This window comes from Nycticebus coucang, chromosome 4 (assembly GCF_027406575.1).
Source record: "Nycticebus coucang isolate mNycCou1 chromosome 4, mNycCou1.pri, whole genome shotgun sequence".
Taxonomy (NCBI): Eukaryota; Metazoa; Chordata; class Mammalia; order Primates; family Lorisidae; genus Nycticebus; species Nycticebus coucang.
Genome location: NC_069783.1, coordinates 24080452 through 24097226, shown reverse-complemented (window position 1 = coordinate 24097226; position 16775 = coordinate 24080452). Strand labels below are relative to the sequence as shown.

Sequence of the window (16775 nt, the reverse complement as noted above, 5' to 3'; positions counted from 1 at the left end):
TGGATCAAGTTCCACTTCCGCAGGAGGATTTTCAGGCTGAGCGTCCGACGCAGGCTACTGTCGATCCTGCCTCGCGCGCATGCTCCTGCGGAAAGGCGGACACCGGAAGGGAGGGGGCGTGGCGACGCAGGGCAGGCTGCCGGCTCGCTCTCTCAGCGGACCTGCTCTACACACGGGGGCGCGCCCGCGCTCGTTCGCGCAGCCGGCTGCGTACAGTAGTGACGGCCGCGCGGGAGCGGTCACATGACCGTAGCGGCAGCCTGTACAGTAAGAACCCAATATGGCAGCGGCGGTAGCAGTGGCAACGGCAGCAGGAGGACCGGCCGCCCCATAGACCCCCCCGCGCACCACCCCCGCCGCTTCCTCTGCTTGGGTGCTCCTCCGGCCTGACTTCCCCTTTCTCCTATCTTTCCCAGCACCGCGGGAAAAGCAGCACAGGGCAGAGCAGGCAAGGGAGGGCGGCCGGAGCCCGGACACGGGAGCCTCTCAGTCAGTTCAAGACCCGACATGAGGGAAAAGGGACGTAGGAAGAAGGGCAGGACCTGGGCGGAGGCCGCCAAGACGGTAAGGGGGAGGGAACGGAGGGGAAGGCCGAGAGGATTTTGTTTTCTTACCACCCGCCAGTCGCACGGGAAGGGAAGTGACTGGCCCAGCAACACGGTTGAGGGGGCATAAAACCGCAGTAGAGGGCGGCGGTTAGTGTCGGGGTCGTGATCCCTGTGGGAATGGAGGCGTCCGGCGGAAGGTGATAGCCGCGGGGTTGCGGCTTTCTGCACCGTCTGCGATGAGTCCTCTTGGTGTTTTGAGGCTCTCTCGGGGTCACGTCGCTCTCATTCCCACTCTGAGGTAGCCCCCTCCCCGGCACGGGGTCTGTTGTGCTTGCACAGTAACCGGTTCTTCTCCCTTGTGGGGCTGGAGAGCCCCCATTGGATGCAGATAGAAGGCTTGTGCGTGCATTCAGCCCCGGAAAGAAGAGGGGAGCGCTAGAGCTTGATAGAATTTACCGGCTGTAGCAGACATTCCTTCAGACTTAGGGCCCCCTGTTTGTCTTGCTCTCGGTGGCGACGTGAGATCACGAGGCTTTTGTTTTTGTTTGCTGTTGGAGCTGAAAGTGCAGGAGGTGATTAGAAACGAAGTAACAGGTGGGACTTGTAGAATTTTTTTCTGTTTCCGTAGAGACCTACCCTGAACAAGGCAGCAATGCATGGTGGGACGTGTAGTTTACTCGGCCTTCACTTTTCTCTAGCAGCTAAAGTCACAGTGGCCTAACGAAGTTGTAGTAAGTGGGATGAATGAAGTTTTTCCTCCTAATTTTGTTATAAAGAAATTTAATGGTAGGTTTAAGAAGTGGAATATTGAGGATTAGTGAGAACTTTCACTGTGTTTTAAGGAAAAATTAAAAGCGGTTTTGGGTGTAAAGGTGAAACTTTAGGAGAAAGTGAAGTTCATTCCTTCGTTGAGTGTGCAGCAGAAGAGTAATAGGACGTTAAACAGCAGCATTTCAATGGTGGGGAGTGAGAGAGATTTATCTCTTAAATGGTAAATCATGTCAGTAATGGGCAACATGGGAACCCTTTTAAATAAACTCTTACTATGTGTCATATGACTTATTTTCCATTATTATTATTTTTTATCTTTTATTTTTTTGAGACAGAGTCTCACTTTGTTGCCATTGGTAGAGTGCTGTGCCGTCACAGCTCACAGCAATCTCCAGGTCTTGGGATTAGGCGATTCTCTTGCCTCAGCCTCCCGAATAGCTGGGACTATAGGCGCCCGCCACAACGCCTGGCTATTTTTTTGTTGCAGTTTGGCCGGGGCCAGGTTGGAACCGCCACCCTCGGTATATGGGGCTAGCGCCCTACTCACTGAGCCACAGGCACCGCCTGTATAATTTATTTTTTAAATGAGATTTTTCTGAATACAAAAGTAATGCTCACCTTGGGAAAGTATGGAAAATTGTGGAAAAGTATAAAGAAGAAAACAAAAAATAGCATATTTCACCCCCTCATCTGTTATCTGTAACATTTTGGTATATTAACATCTGGTCTTTTTTTATTTGCCCAAATTTGGGTCATACTGTTTATTCAGTCGTAAACTTTATGTGTTAGGGGGTTGATGAATCTTCAACTTGTATTTCTGTTTTAGTTGGAAATGTGAAAAAGTTAGTGTGAGGTTGGCGCCTGTAGTCCCAGCTACTTGGGAAGCTGAGGCAAGAGTTTCACCTAAGCCCAAGAGCTGGAGGTTGCTGTGAGCTGTGACGCTATGGCACTCTACGGAGGGCAACGGAGTGAAACTCTGTAAAAAAAAAAAAAGTGTGAAGAAGTAGTAATTTTTATTTATTGAGTATTTTCACTTAATTCCATGATTGCGACTATGCTGCTAGTTTCTTTCTAAAATGTTAAAAACTAGAAATAGGTGGCCCCTGTAGCTCAAGAGGCTAAAATGCCAGCCACATACCAGAGCTGGCGGGTTTGAATCTGGCCTGGGCCTGCCAAACAATGACAACTACAACCAAAAAATAGCTGGGCATTGTGGTGGGCGCCTGTAGTCCCAGCTACTTGGGACGCTGAGGCAGGAGAATTGCTTAAGCTTAGGAGTTGGAGGTTGCTGTGAGCCATGACGCCACAGCACTCTACCCATGGCGATAGCTTGAGGCTCTGTCTCAAAAAAACAAAAAAACAAAACTAGAAATAATTTTTTTGGTGGTGGAGTGGTTGCTTCTCTCCAGAAGGCTATTTTACATTCTACTTGGATGCCTCAAGATCTCTTTCTGTTAATAAAAGAAGCATGCTAAATTTTAATTACAGGTAGGCAGACCCCCAACTCTAATGTTAATTTTAAATCTAAAGAATCTTTTTTTTTTTCTTTTTTTCTTTTTTTTTTGAGACAGAGTCTCACTCTGTGGCCCTAGGTAGAGTGCTGTGGCATCATAGCACATAGCAACCTCAAACTCTTGGACTCAAGAGATCTTCTTGCCTCAGCTTCGCAAGTAGTTGGGACTACAGGCACCTGCCACAAAGCTTGGCTATTTTTTACAGATGGGGTCTTACTCTTGCTTAGGCTGGTCTTGAACTCCTCAGCTCAAGCAATTTACCCTCCTTGGCCTCGCAGAGTGCTGGATTACAGGCATGAGCCACTGTGCCTGGCAAGTCTCAAGAATCTTAAGAGTGCTTTTTTTTTTTTTTTTGGAGACAGAGCCTCAAGCTGTTGCCCTGGGTAGAGTGCTGTGGCATCACAGCTCACAGCAACCTCCAACTTCTGGGCTCAAGCTATTCTCCTTCCTCCGCCTCCCAAGTATCTGGGACTACAGGCACCTGCCATAACGCCCAGCTATTTTGCGATTGCAGCTGTTTGGCGGGCCCTGGCTGGATTTGAACCCGCCAGCTCAATTGTATGTGGCTGACACCTTAGCCTCTTGAGCCATAGGCACTGAGCCAAGAGTGCTGTTTTTTTTTTTTTTTTTTTTTTTTTTTGGAGACAGAGTCTCACTTTGTTGCCCTTGGTAGAGTGCGTGGCATCATAGCTCACAGCAACCTCCATCCCTTGGGTTTAAGTGATTCTCTTGCTTCAGCCTCCCAAGTAGCTGGCACTACAGGCGCCCACCACAACACCTGGCTATTTTTTTGTTGTTGCAGTTTGACTGGAGCCGGGTTCAAACCTGCTACCCTCGGTATGTGGGGCCAGCGCCCTACTCACTGAGCCACAGCCTCTGCCCTTAAGAGTGCTTTTTCAATTATGATCTCTTTGGGTAAAATAAGCTAATCACTGGGAGGTTGTAACAAATGAGAAAATTAGTCTGCATCTATCATTTTGCTGTTACTATAGTAAATTAGTTTATTTGTTCATTTTATGTCCTGTGTGTTAAAAATAATATTTAAAAGATGGAAAGGCTAGTTTGAGTAGAATTCTGAGATCCTAAGGGGACCAGTATATTAATAGCTTTATTTTAATAGGTTAATTTTATTTGATGCTGGTGAATTTATAAAGTACCAGTCTAAGTGAAAATTATTTATTTATTTATTTTTAAGAGACACTCCTTTTGTCTAGGCTACTGAAGTGCAGTAGCGAGATTATAGCTCACTGTAGCCTCAAGCTCCTGGCCTCAACTGATCTCCCCTTTGGGCCTCCCAAAGTACTTGGATTGTAGGTTAAGCCACTGTGCCCAGCTCTAAGTGAAAATGAATTTTAGAATTTTAGGAAGAGAATGGTGACACTAAAACTTACTTTCCTTTTTCTTGTAGCCAAAATCTGGAAAACGCTCTACTCTTTTTGTATTTTCTTTTTGTTTGTTTGTTTTTGTTTTGCAGTTTCTGGCTGGGGCTGGGTCTGAACTCACCACCTCCAGCGTATGGGGCTGGTGCTCCACTCCTTTGAGCCACAGGCACCGCCCAGTATTGTTTTTTAATCAGTGAGGAGATTAAAATAATCTACGTGTTCCAGAGTTTTCTGTTCGTAGAAGAGATAAAAGTAAAAGTAGGAGGACTAAACAAAGGTACTTAATAATATTTCAGACTACAGAATAATGGTGATTTGAAGGCCGGGTGTGGTAATCCTAACAGTTTGGGAGGCTAAGGCTGGTGAATTGTCCTGAGCTCACAGGTTCCAGACCAGCGTGAGCAAGAGCGAGACCTGGTCTCTAAAAATAGCCTAGTGTTGTAGCCAGACGCCTGTAGTCTCAGCTACTCAGGAGGCTGAGGCAAGAGAATCACTTGAGCCCAAGAGTTGGAGGTTGCTGTGAGCTACGACTTCATAGCACTCTACTGAGGGTGACAAAGTGAGACTCTGTCTCAAAAGAAAAAGAAAATTGGTGATTTGACAAACAAAAGTAACTATGACATAAATCAAGAAATAGTATAGTGTAGGCTCCGCGCCCATAGCACAGTGGTTACGGCGCCAGCCACATGCACTGAGGCTGGTGGGTTCAAGCCTGGCCTGGGCCAGCGGAACAAAAATGATAACTGCAACAAGAAAATAGCCGGACTTTGTGGCAGGCACCTAGTAGTCCCAGCTGCTTGGGAAGCTTGAGGCAAGAGAATTGCTTAAGCCCAAGAGTTTAAGGCTGCCATGAGCTGTGACTCTAGGGCACTCTACCAAGGGTGACATAGTGAGACTTTGTCTCAAAAAAATTAGAAAAAAAAAAAAGAAAAGAAATAGTGCAGTGTAGATACTCAGAGGACTAGGAAAAGGCTTAAACTTGTTTCTTAGGCATTAAGGGGTCAAGTGTTCTAGGAACAGACGTTTAGCAAGGAAATCATAAAATTACTATATTTATGAGTATAGGCAGTATTGGCTTTTTTATTTTTTGAGTCAGGGTCTTGCATTATCACCCAGACTGATCATGAACTCCTAGGCTCCGGCAGACCTCCTGTGCTAGTCTCCTGGGTAGCTTGGACTACAGGTACCTACCACAACACCTGGCTCATTTTTCTATTTTTAGTGGAGGTGGCATGTCATTTTTGCTCAGCCTGGTCTTGAACTCCTGAGCTGAAAGAATCCTCCTTCCTTAGCTTTTGGAGTAAAAGAGATTACAGATACAAGCTATTGTGTGTGGCTAGTATCTCTTTCTTTCTTTCTTTCTTTCTTTTTTTTTGAGACAGAGTTTCAAGCTATCACCCTGGGTAGAGTGCCCTGGTGTCATGGCTCAAGGCAACCCCTAACTCTTGGGCTTAAGCGATTCTCTTGCCTCAGCCTCTCAAGTAGCTGGGACTACAGGTGCACACCACAATGCCCGGCTACATTTTTGTTGCACTTGTCATTGTTTAGCCGGCCTGGGCCGGGTTCGAACCCTCCAGCCTCACTGTATGTATGTGGCTGGCGCTGTAACCACCGCGCTATGGCATTTCTTTTTTTTTTTAGAGATAAAGTCTCACTTCTTCGCCTTCGGTAGAGTGCTGTGGCGTCACAGCTCACAGCAACCTCCAACTCCTGGGCTTAGGCGATTCTCTTGCCTCAGCCTCCCAAGTAGCTGGGACTACAGGCGCCTGCCACAATGCCTGACTATTTTTTGGTTGTAGCTGTCCTTGTTTGGCAGGCCAGGGCTGGATTTGAACCAGCGAGCTCTGGTGTATGTGGCTGGTGCCTTAGCCGCTTGAGCTACAGGTGCCCCTAGTATCTGTTTCTTATTTCATTATGTTTGCCTTTCTTTTTCTTTCTTTCTTTTTTTTTTTTTTTTTTGTAGTTTTGGCCGGGCTGGGCTTGAACCCACCAACCCTGGTATATGGGGCCGGCGCCCTACTCCTTGAGTCATAGATACCACTGTCTTGTTTCATTATGATAGCTGTGTTGTGGAACTGTTCGGTTTTTGAGAGCAGTATTAGAGTTATTTTCTTGACAAATAATATAGCAACAAATGAATTTATTCAATAAGTCATGTATATATATGATTTGGATAGGAGATGAGTGTATGTACAATGTAGGAGAGCTACTTGGATTGATTTAAATTGCAATAAACTGAGAAAACAAAGATTTATAATTATTATAATTTTTTAAATTATTTATTTGTTTATTTTTAAGAGATGGTATCATGTTGTGTTGCCCGAGCTTTAGTGCGGGGCTGTTGCATTACAGCCTGGGACTCTAGGGCTCAGGAGATCCTGCCACAGCCTCCTGAGTACCTGGGGCTGCAGGTGGGTACCACCACATGGCTTCACAATTATTACTTAATAGTAAAATTATAAAATGAACTTAAAATCTATAGACTGGCTGCAGTAACTAAGGATAGTAGAAAGAGAGGTAATGGAACTGAGAGTTAGGTGATCTTGATCTCAAATGCTTACTTAAGATACTGGACTGTCTTCCTATTGATCTTAAATTTAACCTATCTGAACATAATAGTTGTAAAAAAACATTATTTAAGGGTTTAGTTAAACAGGTTAACATAGTTTTTCTTTTCTTTTTTTTTTTAATTGAGATATTAGCTCTGTTGCCCAAGTTGGAGTGCATCATCATTGCTCACTGCAGTCTCAAACTTCTGGGCTCAAGTGATCCTCTTACCTTAGCCTCCTGAGTAGTTGGGACTACAAGTGCACAACAGGCTTGGCTAATTAAAAATTTTTTTTTTGTAGGCATGGAATCTTGCTGTGTTTCCCAGGCTGGTCTTGAACCTCTAGTCTCAAGTGATCCAACCACCTTGGCCTCCCAAAGTGCTGGGATTATAGGCATGAGCTGTTCTACCCAGCCCAGTTTCACATGTTTTAAATTTTAAGGGTGGTAGTAATGGTGGTAATGACATGATTTGGAGGAGAGATGTGTACTGTTGCCAAGGCTTCCAGCAGTGTAGTGGTGTGATCATACCTCACTGCAGTCTGGTATCCCTGGGCTCATGCAATTCTCCTGCCTTTGCCTCCTGAGTAGTTGGGGCTATACTTACACACCACTGCACCTGGCTATTTATTTATTTCTATAGAGATAGGATCTTGCTGTATTGTCCACACTGGTTTGGAACTTTTGAGCTCAGGTAATACTTCCACCATGGCCTCCCAAAGTGCTGGGATTACAGGATCAGCCACCTCACCTGGCCAATGAAATTTAAGTTGAAAAACTTGTAATAGGGCGGCACCTGTGGCTCAAAGGGGTAGGGCGCCATTCCCCTATGCTGGAGGTGGCAGGTTCAAGCCCAGCCCTGGCCGAAAACAACAACAACAAAAAAAAAAAAAAAAGAAAAACTTGTAATAGGCGAGAGATCCTGAGAGCCATTACATTGATTTTAGATCTGTGTTTAAAGTTGGTCTCATTAAACAAAAAATATTTGATGATGTCCCGAGTGGTTTTGCAAAGCAGAACTAAAAAAATGTGCTATCTTTTTTTTTTTTTTTTTTTTTTTTGAGACAAGTCTCATTTTGTTGCCCTGGTAGAGTGCTGTGGTGTGACAGCTCACAGCAACCTCAAACTCTTGGGCCCAAAGAGATTCTGTTGCCTCAGCCTCCTAAGTCGCTGGGACTACAGGTGCCCACCACAACCCATGGCTGTTTTTAGAGATGAGGTCTTGCTTGCTCTGGCAGAGGCTGGTCTTGAATTCAGTGAGCTCAGGCAATCCACCCACCTCGGCTTCCCAGAGTGGTAGGATTGTGCTTGTGTGTGATTGTAGGTGGAAGGAGCAGAGAGGGACAAACCTCAGAGATTATACACTAGAGGGATTTATGGGTCACTTCTGGGAATGAAATCATCAAAATACGAGAAATGTATGGGCTTCAGAGGTGAGAAGTACAATCTGTAGTGGAGATCTGTGGAATACAATTTGTAGAAAAAGTTTGTTTTTATTTTAATTCTGCATGGATCTAGTTCATTGATTAATATTCTTTTGAATGTACATAGTTTTTTTTTTTGTTATTTACCTTAAGTTATTTAACTTTAGGGAATAAAGTGTACGATAGAAAATTTCTGTTAAGGGTATGTAATTGGCTATTTGACGTTGCAAGGGTAGAAAATGGAAAATTATTTAGAAATATGAACGATAGGGCGGCGCCTGTGGCTCAAGGAGTAGGGCGCTGGTCCCATATGCCGGAGGTGGTGGGTTCAAACCTAGCCCTGGCCAAAAACCAAAAAAAAAAAAAGAAATATGAACTATAATAGAAAAATGTTTAGAAAACATCTTCAGTGCATGTTAGAAAAACAGATTTGTTAGCTTGAAATTTTTAGTACTCTTTTTTTTTTTTTTTTTTTTGAGACAGAGCCTCAAGCTGTCGCCCTGGGTAGAGTACTGTAGCATCATAGCTTACAGCAACCTCCAACTCCTGGGCTTACGTGATTCTTTTGCCTCAGCCTCCCAAGCAGCTGGGACTACAGGCGCCCGCCACAAAGCCTGGCTATTTTTTTGTTGCAATTTGGCGGGGGCTGGGTTTGAACCCGCCACCCTCAGCATATGGGGCTGGCGCCCTACTCACTAGCCACAGGCGCCACCCCAATTTTGTTTTCTCTTAAGGCTAGGAGTATGGTCAGGCCTGGTTACATCTCTTTGGATATATAGTGACTGGGGCAGAGTCCTGTTAACGTCTGTTTGTATTATATTTGTAGTTGGATTAGAATCTTCAAGAGAGAATGTGCAGCTTGAAAAACATTCAATAAACTACTATTTTTATAATAGTAAACTATAAAAAGTAAAACTAGGCAAAATCATCCTTGGCCCATGGAATACATAAAAATTAGAGTGGGTAAGCATTTTTGCATGCCCATATTGTAAGTGGCATGGGCTAAAAGTTGAGAAATTGGTCTGGTGCATAATTTTCAAAGCAATAACCACATATTTACATTTATGCAATTACTTTCTGCAGGTCTCTTTGTCCTGGGTGACTTGACGTAACACTCTGCTCGACTGATCTTCCTTCTTCCTTATTATTGAAGTAAAGTTATCCTGCATTTTGCTTCTTTAATATTGTATTATTAAACTCATAATCTTTTCATCCTGTTTTTAAGCCTCTGTTCTGAATGCCCACATACCTCCTAGCTCGTTGAAGGAAAAAATACAAAAGCAAAGTCTTTCTTTTTTTTGTAGAGACAGAGTCTCACTTTACTGCCCTCGGTAGAGGGCCGTGGTGTCACACGGCTCACAGCAACCTCCAGCTCTTGGGCCTATGTGATTCTCTTGCCTCAGCCTCCGGAGCAGCTGGGACTACAGGTGCCCGCCACAACGCCCGGCCATTTTTTGGTTGCAGTTTGGCCGGGGCTGGGTTTGAACCCACCACCCTCGGTATATGGGGCCGGCACCCTACTCACTGAGCCACAGACGCCGCCCAGCAAAGTCTTTCTTATATACATAAATTAAAAATTTCTGTGAAGATGTTGCTGCTGCATCTGACCTAGAATTCTGATAGACATTGAGAAGATAACCTTAGGTTTGCAGAAGCCCTTGGTGCTTCTTCACCCATGTATTCTGTCTACTCTTTCTAATTTTTTTTTTGAGACATTCACTCTATTGCCCTAGAGTGAGTACTGTGGCTTCATAACTCCCAGCAACCCAAAACTCCTGGGCTCAAGTGATCCTCTTGCCTTAGCCTCCTGAGTAGCTGGGACTACATGCACCTGCCATGATGTCTGGCTAGTTTTTCTATTTTTTAGTAGAGAGGGAGTCTCGCTCTTGCTCATGCTGTAAGGATATTATTTTTTCACTACAAAAGCTATCTAGAAGGAGGCCAGTGTGTGGAAGATCTAACTATATAGTGAACTGATTAGTAAGAATGTTAAGGGTGGTGCCTGCGGCTCAAGGAGTAGGGTGCTGGGTTCAAACCCAGCCCCGGCCAAAAACTGCAAAAAAAAAAAAAAAGTTAAAACACAGTGGCATTTGGCTCAGTGAGTAGGCGGCTGGCCCCATATGGCCCCATGTACGGAGGGGGGTGGGTTCAAACCCAGCTCTGGCCCAACTGCAACAAAAAACAGCTGGGCATTGTGGTGGGCACCTGTAGTCCCAGCTACTCGGGAGGCTGAGGCAAGAGAACTGCCTAAACCCAAGAGCTGGAGGTTGCTGTGAGCTGTGATGCTATGGCACTCTATTGAGGGCAACAAGGTAATGCTATCTCTTTAAAAAAAAAAGGGGGGGGGGTGGCGCCTGTGACTCAAGGAGTAGGGCACTGGCCCCATATACTGGAGGTGGTGGGTTTAACCCCAGCCCCAGCAAAAAAAAAAAAAAAAAAAAAAAAAAAAGATTGTTAATACCTGCTATCTGTCCTGTTTACCAAAGAACCCAGAATGCCCCTCTATTTTTATATTCTTTCCCCATCTTGTAGAGGTCATCCTCATAGTTTGTGATATTGTACAGTTTAACATTTTTAGTACAATGTGATTTACTATATTTTTAGTGTTAAAAGATTCTCGAATGCACTAAATTTTATAACTCTTCATTTATTTATATTATTTTTTTTTGTAGAGACAGATTTTTACTTTATCGCCCACCATAGGGTGCTGTGGCATCACACAGCTCACAGCAACCTCCAACTCCTGGGATTAGGTGATTCCTTTGCCTCAGCCTCCCAAGTAGCTGGGACTACAGGCACCTGCCACAACGCCAAGCTATTTTTTTTGTTGCAGTTTGGCCAGGGCCGGGCTTGAACCCACCACCCTCGGTATATGGGGCTGGTGTCCTGCCCACTGAGCCACAGGCCCCACCCAAATTTTATAACTCTTTAAATATGACTTCAAAAACAAAGTAGTATTACTTCAAATTGATTTCCGCTTTTAAGTTACATAGGCTCATTATTTTATTTAATTAATTATTTAATTTTGAGACAGAATCGCACTATGTTGCCCTTGATGGAGGGAGATGGTGTCATAGCCCACGGTAACCTCCAACTCTTGGGCTTAAGCGATTCTCTTGTCTCAGCCTCCCAAGTAGCTGGGACTACAGGCACTCGCCACAATGCCCGGCTATTTTCTTGTGGTGGTGTTGCAGTTGTCATTGTTGCTTTAGCAGGCCCAGGCTAGGTTTGAACCCACGAGCGTTGATGTATGTGGCTGGCACTGTAACAACTGGGCTACGGGTGCCAAGCCAGGCTCATTAAAAAAAAAAAAAAAAAGATAAAACTTGTAGAATGGTGGTAATCTTAGGTAATCACTATACTGTTTAAAACGAAAATTAAATGAAAGTCTGTATACTGATGTATTGAAAGTAGTTACCATGCTGAAATAAACTGTGGCTGATAGTTTGTTAAATATAGCTTTCTGAGGGGCCAGGCATGGTGGCTCACACCTGTAATCCCAGCACTTGGGAGGCCTAGGTGGATGGATTGCCTGAGTTTACAGATTTAAGACCAGCCTGATCCAGAACCAGACCTTGTCTCTAAAAATAGCCAGGCGTTGTGCCAGGTGCCTGTAGTCCCAGCTACTTGGGAGGCTTAGGCAAGAGAATCGCTTAAGCCCAAGAATTTGAGGTTGATGTGAGCTATGATGCCACGGCACTCTACCAAGGGTGACAGAGTGAGACTCTGTCTTAAAAAAAAAAAAAAAAAGCTTTCTGAATTTCTTAATCCTGTGTGCACAAAGAGATATACCTATATATTTCACATAAAATTCTGTAACTTTATCAATATCATGGATGTCTTTTCATGTCATGACTTATACATCTGCTTCATTCTTTTTGATGGCTTCTTAGTATTTCATAGCTTTTTGGTGTTCCATCATTTGAAAACTCAGTCTCTGATACTTGACATATAGGTCATTTATAGTTTTTTTCCTTTTGTAACAAATGCTTCAGTACATACATTTGGGCATGTATGTGTGTACACAGGTACATGATGTGTGTTTATGCCCATTTGTGTGAATGAAACTGTTAGGGTAAAGAGTATGTAAGATGGGCATAAATGGAAGCACCTGTAGTCCCAGCTACTTGAGGCTGAGGTGGGAGGAGGGGGGATCATTTGAGCCCAGTAGTTTGAGGCTGTAGTGTACCATGATTGTGCCTGTAAATAGCCACTGCCATCCGGTTGGGCAATGTTTTTTTTTTTTTTTTCCTTTTTTTGGAAAAAGAGTATGTAAGTTTGAATCTGTGATATGTCCTTATAGATTTTTAAAACTTTGTGCCAGTGGCTGGGCGTGGTGGCTCATGCCTGTAATCCTAGCACTCTGGGAGGCCAAGGTGGCTGGATTGCATGAGCTCCTGAGCTCAGGACTTAGAGATTACCCTGAGCAAGAGCGAGACCCCATCTCTACTAAAAAAAGAAAAACTGGTGGGGCATGGTGGTGCACGTCTATAGTTCCATCAACTCAGGAGGCTGAGGCAAGAGAATCACTTGAGTCCAAGAGTTTGATATTGCTGTGAGCTATGACACCCTGGCACTCTATCCAGGGTGACAGAGTAAGACTCTGTTCCAAGAAAACAAAACTTTGTGCTAATTTATATTCCCTTCTCAAAATTTGAAAGGTTCCCAGTTTTTTCCTTCTTTTCTCTGTAATCCAAGGAATACACCAATCTTTAGTTTTTGCCTTTTTGATGGATTAGCCAAGCATTTCTTTGGTTATTTTGTTCAGTAGAACTTGATGAACATATGTGTGCTGTCCATTGTGGTAACCACTAGTCATATGTGAACACTGAGTACCCAAAATACAACTGGTGTGACTATGGATCTGCATTTAAAAAAATTTTTTTGTTTTTGGTGGTGCCTGTGGCTCAGTGAGTAGGGTGCCAGCCCCATATACTGAGGGTGGTAGGTTCAAACCCGGCCCTGGCCAAACTGCAACCCCCCCCCCCCAAAAAAAAAAAAAAAAAAGTTAAAACATTTTTTTTTTTTTTGTAGAGACAGAGTCTCACTTTATCGCCCTTGGTGGCGTCACGCAGCTCACAGCAACCTCCAACTCCTGGGCTTAGGTGATTCTCTTGCCTCAGCCTCCTGAGTAGCTGGCCACAATGCCCAGCTATTTTTGTTGTTGTTGTAGTTGTCATTGTTTAGCAGGTCTGGGCCGGGTTTGAACCCGCCAGCCCTGGTGTATGTGGTTGGTGCCCTAACCACTGAGCGATGGGGGCTAAGCCTACCTTTGATTCTTTCTATGTTTGAGGTCCTATTACGAAAGTTCTTCCCGGCCTGGGGCCTGTAGCTCAGAGGCTAGAGCGCCAGACACATACATGTGACTGGAGAGTTCGAATCTAGCCCTGGCCTGCCAAACAACAATGAGAACTAGAGCCAAGTAATAGCCGGGCGTTGTGGCAGGCACCGGTAGTCCCAGCTACTTGGGAGGCTGAGGTAAGAGAATCGCTTGAGCCCAGGAGTTACTGCACTCTAGCCAGGACGACATAGTGAGACTCTGTCTCAAAAAAAAAAAAAAAAAGAAAGTTTTCCCCACTCAAAGATTATAAATTAAGTGCTTTTAAATAATGGTAATCCTGAAGGTGTATCTATCTTAAACATTTTTTACTGTGGCCACGTAGGAGGAAATTCTATTTATATACCGGTAAGACAGTGCTTTTTAAAGGCAGAGACTTTCTTTTAAAATTAAAAAAATTTCTACCTCAATTTCTTGCATAGGAGTGCTAAATCTTTCTATTTATTTTATTTTTACATTTTTATACCTAATCTTAAATTAGAGATAAAAGAGAAGACATTGTACTTTTAAGAGCACAATTTAATAAAGCTAGTCAAAAGTATTGTTTGTCAGGAAAACTGATTTTCTCTTTCTGTGAAAAAAAATTATTCCAAGACATACCAGGGCATTTGCTCCCAAAGACTCTTTGGAGTTATATTTGGACATTGGAACATGTCTGTGATAATTCTTACTTCTGACCTTGCTTGACAGAACTAAAATTGGTTAATGGTAAATATGTGTGTACTTGGTCCTGGGCATCAGAGGTCACTGTAAAACTTTTTTTTTTTTCAATTTCAGATTAATATAAGGGTATATATGATTAGGGTACATTGTTTGCATTTGTTAGGTAAAGTCCAAATTGAAGTTGAGCCCTTTACCCAGAGGTGTGCAGTCTACCTGTACATTGTGCCCGTGAGGTGAGAGCTTACCAAACAAGCTTTTTTTGTTTTGAGACAGTCTCACTTGGTTGCCCTCAGTAGAGTGCCCATGGCCACCATACTCGGTCTTTAAAACTTTTTGATTACAATGTCAGCCCTGAGTAAATTGATCGATCCATCTTTTGGCAAAATTATGTCAGAAAAACTTCTCATTTGAAAATTCTTTGGCTACTCATATTAATTAATAGTTGATACTGCATTTAGAATGGACTTTCTTTGGAGTTCACAGCTTGAGATGGCCCACATCTTGAATGTTTAACTCACTGATGTTTGAATTATTCAATAGCTGGTTTAGCCATATTCAGTTTCAAATAAGTGTTCAATGGTGTTAGTTTATGTCTTTTTTTTTTTCTTTTGAGGTAGTCTTAATTTTGTCACTCTGTAGAGAGCTATGGCGTCATAGTTCATAAACAACCTCAAATTCTTGGGCTCAAGCAATCCCATTTATAAATAATATATTTTAAATGTATTGCTGTTGATTTATAGTGACTAGTTACTTATCTGATTTGAAAGATTCTGCTACATTTTGTAAGAAATGGATGTACCCATGAAATACTTTAAAGTGTTATGATAAGTTTTTGTGCTTTTTTTTTTTTTTTTTTTTGAGACAGTCTCACTTTGTCGTCCTTGGTAGAATGCTGTGGGGTCACAGCTCACAGCAACCTCAAACTCTTGGGCTCAAGTGATTCTCTTGCGTCAGCCTCCCAAGTAGCTGGAACTATAGGCACCTGCCACAATGCCCAGCTATTTTTTGTTGCAGTTGTCATTGTTTAGCTGGCCCGGGCTGGGTTCAAACCCTCCAGCCTTGGTGTATGTGGCCAGTGCCGTAACCACTGTGCTACGGGTGCCGAGCCAAAAGTTTTTGTGTTTGTGTGAAAATGCGAAAAATAGTTGGAGTATAAGACAAATAGAAGAACAGTCCTCATATATATCATTAATAAACCATGAAAGAAATAATGAGAAAAGAAAGGACTTTTTTTTAAGAGACAGAGTCTCACTGTCACCCTTGGTCAAGTGCCGTGGCATTACAGCTCACAGCAACTTCCAGCTCTTGGGCTTGGGCAAGTCTCTTGTCTCAGCCTCCCGAGTAGCTGCAGATGCTCGCCACAATGTCCAGCTATTTTTTGGTCATAGTTGTCATTGTCGTTTGGCGGGCCTGGGCTGGATTTGAACCTGGTGTATTCAAGCTCCGTTGTATGTGGCTGGTGCCCTAGCTGCTTGAGTTACAGGTGCTGAGCCTATACTTTGACTTCAATTAGAAGGATAATCTTGACCCTACCAGGTAAGCCTTTTCAAATCAAACATGATCTAAAGGTCAGAGAGAAGAGGAAAAATTTGTGGATGGCCTGTGGAAATCATGTGGGAAGGAAGGGCAGGCGACTCTGGGAGCTGTGCGACCTGCTAACAGCCAGCAGGAAAGTACAGCATCATTCTTACACTCAAAGGGACTGCAATCTGCCAGCAACTAGGAAGCTTGAAGTGGACTCCAAAATGTGGATAAATTTACAGCCTCAGCTTATACTGTGATTTCCGCCTAGTGAGATCCTAAGTAGAAGATCCAGCTAACCTTTGTCCAGAGTCCTGACATAGAAACTGAGATAAATTTGTGTTGTTTTAATATGTTTGATAATAGAATTTACAATCACAAATGTATTTTATTGAAGCTGCATAATAGCAAACAAACAGTGGCACTAACATTTGGGAGGTTGGCATAGCAGAGTTGTTCTTAGAGATTTGACTTGGGTATTCAGGGATAATGGATAAAGTATATAGGTGAATAATAGGTAAAGGAATTCCAGGCAGAAGGAAGACTGAACAGTAACATGTATGTTTATATAATTTACCTTTGAGTGTTACAGTTTGCCTTGGAGTTTTGCAGTTTACTTTTTTTTTTTTTTTTAAGGCAGTCTCACTTTGTCACTCTCAATAGAGTGCCATGTTGTTACAGCTCACAGCAACCTTCAACTCTTAGGCTTAAGCGAGTCTCTTGTCTCAGCCTCCCAAGTAGTTGGACTATAGGTGCCTGCCACAGTGCCTGGCTGTTTTTTGGTTGGAGCTGTCATTGTTGTTTAGCAGGACCAGGCTGAGTTTGAACCTGCCAGCTCCGGTGTATATGGCTGGCGCCCTAGCCGCTAAGCTACAGGCGCTGAGGCTGCAGTTTAGTTTTGAAGTATAATGGAAGATAAAGCCAGAAAAAGTAGGTGGGGGTTAAAATATTGTAGTTGAGCTGACAGTATTTTTATTTTAGGAATAATGGAGAATTTTTATGCAGGGGACAATATTGCATCTGTGTTTTGAGCAGATTGAGTCATTTGTGGGATTTATTATAGAGGG

General features: G+C 43.4%; 1 protein-coding gene across 1 annotated transcript in view; it reads left to right on the top strand.

Moving 5' to 3' along the window:
* Positions 1–256: 256 nt before the first annotated feature.
* ASXL2 (ASXL transcriptional regulator 2) overlaps positions 257–16775 on the top strand; it is a 138367-nt gene continuing 121848 nt past the window's right edge. The window contains exon 1 of the mRNA XM_053588681.1: positions 257–564. Coding sequence (XP_053444656.1) covers positions 508–564 — 57 coding nt within the window. The 5' untranslated portion in view covers positions 257–507. The remainder of the gene's footprint in view (positions 565–16775) is intronic.